The sequence below is a fragment of the Condylura cristata genome, unplaced genomic scaffold (assembly GCF_000260355.1).
Source record: "Condylura cristata isolate star-nosed mole 26May11 unplaced genomic scaffold, ConCri1.0 scaffold00009, whole genome shotgun sequence".
In the NCBI taxonomy this organism is placed as follows: domain Eukaryota; kingdom Metazoa; phylum Chordata; class Mammalia; order Eulipotyphla; family Talpidae; genus Condylura; species Condylura cristata.
This window is the reverse complement of record NW_004567110.1, coordinates 43598121-43607236: the sequence shown is the minus strand read 5'-3', so window position 1 is coordinate 43607236 and position 9116 is coordinate 43598121. Positions and strand designations below refer to the sequence as shown.

The 9116-nt window shown below is 34.3% G+C and overlaps 1 protein-coding gene across 4 annotated transcripts in view; it reads right to left on the bottom strand.

Annotated features, from left to right (window-relative positions):
- Positions 1 to 9116, bottom strand: part of STAU2 (staufen double-stranded RNA binding protein 2) — a 229572-nt gene that overhangs the window by 191385 nt on the left and 29071 nt on the right. For all 4 annotated transcript variants that reach the window (XM_012723014.1, XM_012723015.1, XM_012723013.1 and 1 more), the window contains exon 3: positions 3495 to 3654. In XM_012723014.1, the coding sequence (XP_012578468.1) occupies positions 3495 to 3654 (160 nt within the window). The remainder of the gene's footprint in view (positions 1 to 3494; positions 3655 to 9116) is intronic.

Here is a 9116-nt window from a genome sequence, read left to right as displayed (position 1 = left end):
GGGGATAAGTAAAGGTGTTCATTTATACTATTCTAGGGAAATGCAAATTAAAACCATAATGAATTACTAATATACCCACCAGGAAGAGCTAAAAATTTTGGAAGCTGTAGATACCATATGTTGACAAGGATACGGAAACTCATATGGGAGGGGAAAGTGATACTGTTGATATCAAATGTTAATACTGAACACATGGGCAACTTATGACCCAGAAATTCCAGTCCCAGCTACAGTCATTCCCAACAGAAAGCTATACAGACAAGAATGTTCAGAGCGGTATTATTTTTAGTTGTCCAAAACTGGAAACAACCCAAATGCCCATCAATAACAGTATAATGAATAAGTACATTTCAGCACATTCACGCAATGGAATTCTATCAGCAATAAAATAATTACTGTTAAAACATAACAGAAATCAACTACATGAACATAACATTGAAAGCAAAAAAAAAGATTGCCACAAAAGAGCAAAGAGTGTAGTGTATGACTCCAACAAGCAGACACAATGAATCTAAAACTACAGAAAGCAAAACAGTTGTTTCCTTTGGAATTGTCTAACTGCTACAGGGGGCATGAGGGACCTTTCTGAGCAATGATAAAGCTTCTGGTATGCAGTGTTCACAATGCAAAATTCCACCAATGTGTACCTTTGCCTGTATATAGTATTATAGTTTATTTTAAAAGTTTGGGCCCCAAAACCTATTCATTCTCTCAACCTACCACATTAGATAATGGAACCTCATCTCCCCTGGGCTTTCTCCTGTGTGCTTCTTGACTCTTCTGCTCGTTTATCTCCTATTATCCTCTAATAGGATATGGGCTTGACCCACAGCTCAGCACATGCTTGCTGTGGCTTCAGACTATGTAACCTGGAGAGTCATTACTAACATGAGTTCAACTGTTCCATTCCTGCTACTGCTACCAATAATTTTACAAAGTAGGGGGCATATAGTACTCAAGGCACATGAATTTCTTTTCCCCTTCCTTCACTCACAACCCACCTGTGGCAATGGTTTCCTAACTTACCTTGCTTTCTGTATTTTCCACCTTCTATTCATCTATCCAACTGAAATTCCTAAAAGGTTCTTTTAAGTACATCTGCTCAGAAATATTAACTCCCCCAAACCACAGATAAAGTGTCCTAAACCTTGCCATCCAAGTTGATCACTATTCACTCCCTCAACTACATCTTCAGTTTTATCTCTTATTAGTTACTAACCTGTTCTAACTAAAAACAAACTACAAAAAAAATGTTTGCCAAACCCATCATTCAACATTTTATTTCAATGCCACTTCTCACAAAAGTCCCTCAACCAAGGATATTCTTTCCTCTTCCTAACTACTCTCTACTTACCTCAACTACAGTCCACATTTACCATTAACTTAATACTAATAACTGTCATTGTTTACTTGATGCTTAATTTTACCATCAAGCTATATATTTCCATATACAACTGTAAAATCCTTACAGAAAAGGACAATGTTTTTATACCTCACATATATATAAAAGTCAAGTGCTTAATGAATAAAGGCAGTGAAATGGTGCTAAAAATCAACCAGTATTCTGGAGAGATTTTTAATGATAAAAAAAGTAAGCAGTCTCTGGGGGCCCTCCCTGGTGGCGCAGCGGGTTAAAGCACAACACTGAGAAGCTAAAGCCGCTTCCGCATGAGTTCGATTCCCGCCTGCCCCGGAGGTGACCACATGGTGCGGCAGACCTCTCCTGACCCGCCCGCTGCTCCCCTCAGCAGTGTACTTCCTTGATCTGCCTGTTCTGCTCCCCACTCTGTCTCTGGTAAAGCCTCTCGCCGCCCCTGCACCTCTGACCTGTACCCCAGTCTATATGCATAAATAAATAAATCTTAAAAAAATAAAAAATAAATAAAAAAAAAAGTAAGCAGTCTCTTAACAACTTCAAACTAAATACTTATTTTTCTTTATTGTAATAATATTAAGGCTTAGTTACACTTGCTCAGTAAGTATCAGAATCAACTGAACAGAAGCAAAAGGATTTACAAATGGGAAGAAAGGAAGTTTTGGAAACAGCAGTCATGGAAAGAGTAGACAATGTCTACTGAACACATGCCACATAAGAAAGAAGTATCTGCATGACTTGATCATTAACATAAGCATGTGCTCATAATCTGCTAAACAGATGAATTTGGCTAACTAAATAGCTTAAAGAGTATCTGCTGGTCAGTATGTTATTTTAACTTCATCACAAAAACATTTAAAGCTGTATTAGTCACACAGTAAGCACTTGACTCAGAAAGGAATTAATAAATGGAGATACAGCTGATATTAAATTTAAAGAACTTTAAGTTGATATTACCTATTTATGTACTACATCCAGTATAGCTTTGCCTCTTCCCAACAACTAATTGGATATACAGTGCTGTTGATATTGCATATACTACGCTGTATAGTATATGTTATATTGTATGGTATGCAATCAGAACAATTTCTAAAAATTTTTCTTAAGGTTTTAAGTTAGCATACTCACTAACTTAGTAGTATATCACACACAAGTGGCTTTGTTTTTGATTTATGGGTTTCTTAATAAAGTTCATATAAATAAAAATGTTCAAATTCAGTATTAATCATTATCTACATGAACAAAAAAAAAATAAGATGTGTAGGACTAGTTCTATAACTCTTCGTTAAGCTACCAAAATTAACTTTCTTTACCTACTAAATTATATATTGTCTTAAAAAATGAAATTGATCATTTCTATCATTACTGTAGAGAAAAAATACAATCATGTTTTCTGTTCTTTGAATCTAAACACCTTTTTACCAACATTTAAAAATTATACAATTATACAATTATGGAAAAACATGGAAGCAGCCCAAATGCCCAAAAGTAGATGACTGGATTAAAAAGATGTGGTACATATATACAATGGAATATTACTCAGCAAACAAAAAAGAGAAACACATGTCTTTTGCAGCAACTTGGATGGAGCTGGAAAAGATCATGCTTAGTGAGATAAGCCAGAAAGAGAAAGAAAAATACCGGATGGTTTCACTCATAGCAAGAGTATAATGGACCAGGCGAGAAAATAACAAAAATAATGAACAACCATATACCAGAGACATTTTGCAGGGGTGGAGTGGGGAATGGGATCAGAAACAGGGGGGTGGGGAGGGAAGTGCACGGGATTATGGTGATGGCACATGGGTGACTTGATGATGGGAAACCCTCAGGGATTACAATTGAGATGGAAAAAAAAATGTACAAAATGATGTAAAAATAAACTGTTGTAAAATTAAAAAAATAAAAATAATAAAAAAATAAAAAATTATGCAATTGTATAGTACCTACTAAAGCAAATCTTAAAAATAATTACAATTGCCATCCTCATTTTCTCAGAGGTTATGTGTGTATATTAATACCTGCTGATTGTGCAACTGGCCTATAGTAAAGGAAAATACAGAGAACAGCACCTGCAGAACACTACAGTGTGGCAGAAGGAGACAAGTCAGTGTCATACCTGGGTTATTATTAACATTACTTTTGGGTGGTTTCTGAACCGGTTTCGGAAGTGTAGATTCGGCCAAAGCTTTATTAGCAACAGCTTGTTGGGCTTTCTTTATACTGCTTCCTTCGGATTCCCATGTCTGCTCACCAAGGCTCAGCTGCACTGAGAACATCTTTGAAAAACAAAAACAGACAAAAAATAAATAAATAAAATATTTCAAGAAAATTGTGATGTGTTATCTGAGCGAAAAACATTTTAATAAGAATCAAAATTTTACAGCTAAAGGTAACTTTACAGGTTATTCTATCTAAAGAATGTTAAGAGATTATGCCAAATTCTTTTCTATTCTGTTTAAAAGTTTAATGGCAGCTGTAAGTGTACATTTTGGATATAATAAACCAAGAGAAAAATCTCTCTCCTTGTAGAGTCATCTTGTAATGTCATTAAGTAGTCCTCTAAACAAAGCAGAATAAAAAAAACTAAGAGTTCAAAAAGCCCTACCTTTTATACTCTCATAAATCTAGTTCACAATCTAGTTTATGAGTCAGACAATACTATAAAATAATGTCACCAAGAACCTCTCAAACCTTCCCAAACTAATCACCAAATTCTGTCATTTTAACCTCAGAAATACATTTCTGTCTGCCACTAACAATGCATTGGACCCAGGCTTTCACCAACTTTATATCATGTAATAATTTCCCAGCTAATTATTGCTAAAACTATCTATCTAAAACTCAATCCAACTGCATGATCCCAAACAATATCAGGTTACAAACCTTCAAGTATTCCCATTCTAGCATGGTATCAAAAGTTCTACCCATTCATGTCCATTTCACATTCACCCTTCTCTTTGCAATACTAACATTCCATTCACATTGTATTTTCATAAAAGTCAAAAATCCTACTGATCTTTTTTTAAATTATAGGATACAAACACAACCCACTGTTTTATTCCACTCTGTAGGAACACAAACTAATAATCCAAAAATAATTATTAGCTACAAACAAATATGTGATCTCTGCAGAAATGGTATCAGATAAAAAGCGCCTTAACCAAATGATTAATCACACAAACTGGTATCACATGCAAGCCGGTATTCCCCAAAGAGAAGTACAGTATTCTTAGACAAAAATGCTAAACTTGAACCTAGTCTTAGGAGCACAAGCAGAGAGGCCTGGATTATCACCTATAAAAAAACTGGCCTGAAATCGTCAAAAAATTCCAAGTAGGGCCCTCCCTGGTGGTACACTGGGGTAAAGCACAGCACTAAAAAGTTAGAGCCACTTCAGCATGAGTTCAATCCCCACCCCGGAGGTAATCCACATGGCACAGCAGACCTCGCCTGACCCACCTGCTGCTCCCCTCAGCAGTGTACTTCGTCAGTCTGCCTGTTCGGCTCCCCACTCTGTCTATGGTGAATCCTCTCACTGCCCCTGCCAATACCCCAGTTCTACATGCATAAATAAATAAATCTTAAAAAAATATATGTTAAAGTAGTGAATGGAAAAAATAGAGTGAAAATTCAAGAGAGTTGTCTTGAACTGAGAAGTGAAAAATACTTGTATGATTTCTGATTGGGTTTATATTGAGAAGGAAAGTAAGTCCAAAGGCATTTCAAGAAAAAGTAGGAAATTTTTGATTATAGACTATTAAATAACATGTTCAGTCAAGGTTAAATTTCTTGAGTGATAATGTTATTGCAGTTATAACAAAAAAATGTCTTTGATCTTACAAGAAAGCGATGCAAGTATTTAAGGGTGTAAGGTCATGTTTGCTGAAACTTACTTTTAAGCTATTAAAGGAAAAAGAAATATGCTTATACTAAAAGGAAAAAAAGCAAATACATTAATGATTAGTAAGTCTGAAAGATATTAGTGTCCACTATAATAATTCTTCAATAGCTTCTGTAGATTTTCAAGTTTTCAAAACACATAATTGGAAAATATTTATAACCACTATACACTGAAAATACAGATATCGGCTAAAAGTAATTTTTCTTTTATTTTGATTCACTGAAAATATAGACATCTGCTAAAAGTGATTAAGTTTTCTTTTATTTTGATTCATTTTACAGCACACACATAAGGGGCACAAGAGGTTAAGTCCAAACATTATCAAACCACCACCAGCCACTGCTGCATGAGTTAGATCCCGGCCTTGGAGCTGATCCACGTGGCACGGCAGAACTCTCCTGTCTCACCTGCTACTCCCCTCAGCAGTATATTTCAGTAGATCTGCCTGTTCTGCTCCCCACTCCCTCTGGTGAGTCCTCTCACCCCTACCCCCCACACCTCTGGCCTATACTCCAGCTCTTATATGCATAAATAAATAAGTCTTTCAAAAATAAATAAAGTACACACATAAGAGGGAGCCCAGTGGAAATTGATGGAAGACTAGTGAGGATTTCTTTGGTTGTGAGAATTGTATGAAAACATAAATTCCAAGAGGTTTGAACCTATAACCACGACAAAAATAGTGTTATGAACTAACATTACATCAAAAACATAACTGTGGCTGGGGGAAGAATATAAGCCATCAAATGACTCCCATTGAGTAGGCATAAATTCACAAAATATTTAAATATTAATAAAATAAAACTTTATTAAGAAATAAAATCAGATGCTAGTCGGCTGATATCAATATATGGCAGTACTTACTGTGCAATTTTTTTTAAATATGAAATACATAAAATATTACAGGTAAGCATTAACACATGAAATTTTACAACTGAAATTTTACAACTTACAGCTTATGCACTCTTGAAAAAAATTAAGTTGTAAAAGTGTATTACAAATTAAATATTAGGTTCTTTAAAAAAAATCACAAATTGATCAGTCATGAACGAAGTTAAAAATCATCAAAAGATGCACTTATTGAGATAGTAATTGATTTTGATGATAGGGAATTGAGACTCACTCTGAATCCCAATTATGAGATACATTGTCCCCCTCCAAAAAGGAAAGCCGTTTCTCATTAGTAGACCCATTACAATAAATTGTACTCTATTATTATATTTTAAATCTCATGATAAACCATTCATGGTCACTGTAAAAATAAAATATAATAAACACCTAAAACAAATCTTTAAAACATTCTGATTTTAAAATAATTTTTCAATTACTAGTTCTTTCTTTCTTTTTTTTTTTTTTAATTATAGTACTACTTAACAAAGAAATCTGGGGCAAAAAATACTATCTGCTCATTCCCACCCCATTCAATTCACACTCCAGATTGCTATATCCATTATTCTTCTACTAGTTCAGATTCAAAATCTCAATAGCTTGTTTATCCTTGCCTTCCTCAGACTACTTAACCTCTCAAATTATTCCTTGTAATTTCTATTATCATCACCTCAGTATAAAGCCCATATAAACAGACTCAGAACACTTCATTTGCCTCTGTTCTCCAATCTTTCCTGACCTTAAGGATTTCCCCATTTTCTCAACTCACAAGTCAGACACATTTGAGCAGCTTTCCTTGTCTCCATTTCTTTTTCTATTCTTACCTTGTCCAATTATCAAAATATTGATTCAACTTCAAAAATACCTTTCAAATCTGTCTTCCTCTCCTTATAAACCTTTTGCCAATGTCTTAGTAGGAGAATATTACATCCATCAAAGTGAACATTCTATAAAATATAAATTTATACAAATCAATCCTCTGCTTTTGCTCTCTTAAGGATCCCACTACACTGTATACCTAAATTAATACAATGGTTTCTGTCAATTTTATCTCAATAAAACTTGAGAAACAAAAACAATTTTACATAATAAAAATGTAATACTTTCAAGTAGAAATACTGGGACACAGTTTATAAGTTCTAGTCATGATTTCATCACTACTATGCAACATTAGATAAATCATTTATCTTTCTATGTTATCTTAATTCTTTATAAAAGGAGTTAATAAGAACATATGTGATTGTTGTAAAGGTTAAAAAAAAAATTTTAATGGGGTAAATGCCCTCAGTTGAAAACAGATTTTTCAGACTGAATAAAAAAGCAAGTTCCAACTACATATTACATACAAGTAATACACTTCAAATATAAACACTACATATAGCTTTAAAAAAAAGTAATGGGACAAAAACATATATATCATGCTAACATAAATCAATGAAAAGAATGATTATATTAAATAGGGCAAAGTAGATTTCAGAGCAAAGACTGCAACTAGTAGCAGCAAAGGTTATTTCCAAAGTCAAAAAAAAATAATGATAGTAAACATTTCATCAACTAACAACACAGCTTCAAAATATATGAAGCAAAACTAACAGAACTGCAAAGAGAAACAGAAAATTCACAATTAAAATTGGAGATTGAATGCCCCCTTTTATAATGGATAAACAATTATCAAGCAAAAACTCAAAGACTATAGACTTGAACAACACTTGAACAAACAACTTAACCAAGTGACATTTTTAGAACACTCCTCCAAAAAAGAATGTATTTGTTCTCAATTTCTGACAAAACACTTTTGAAGGTAGACAACAGACCATCAAAGAAGTCACACTCAAAATTCAGTTATTCAACAACTAGCAACAACAAATGTTGGCGAGGATGTGGAGAAAAAAGGAACTCTCCAGCACTAATTGTGGGAATACAAACTAGTATAACCACCATGGAAACTGTTTGGAGGATTCTCAAACTGCAAACCATGGAACTTCCATGTGACCCAGCAATCCCACTCCTAGGTATCTACCCAAAAGACACAAAAACACTGATTCAAAAAGACACCTGCACCCCCATGTTTATTGCTGCTTTATTTACAATAGGAAAGACATGGAATCAACCCAAATGCCCAAAAGTGGATGACTGGATTAAAAAGATGTGGTACATATACACAATGGAATGTTACTCAGCAATCAAAAAAGATAAACACTTGTCTTTTGCAGCAATATGGATGGAGCTAGAAGGGATCATGTTTTGAAATAAGCCAGAAAGAACAGGGAAAATACCAGATGGTTTCACTCATAGCAGGAGTATAAAGGAACAGGGGAGAAAATAATAATAATAAAGAGCAACTATATACAAGAGACATTTTATGAGGGTGGAGTGGGGACTGGGATCAAAAATGGGGAAGAGGGAGAATCAATCATATAATTCACAATATCAAGAGTTTTTATGTAAATCTTGTAATGATCAGTCAATGCAGAAAAACACATAGCAAAATCACCACCTACTCACATTCAAAATTCTCAGCAAGCAAAAAGGAATTTCCCCAATTTGTTAAAAGGCATCTACAAAAAAAGCTGCATCTCACAACACAACTAATAGGGGTGGAAAGAAATTACATAATTTTCAGTAAAATCAGGAACAAATTACAGAGATGTCTGTACTACATACCTCTAATCAACACTGGACTTCAGGCAACAAAAATAAATAAATGACACTCAGGTTTGAAGACAAGATGTTAAACTGTCTTAATCACTAATAGCACAAGGAGCACCCAATGGTGGGGAAAAAAGCTTTACTAGAACTAGTAAGTGAGTTTAGCAAAATTGCAGGATACTAGGTGAACATGTTAAAAATCCATGTTTTATGGAAGCAGCCCAAATGCCCAAAAGTAGATGACTGGATTAGAAAGATGTGGTACATATATACAATGGAATATTACTCAGCAACCAAAAA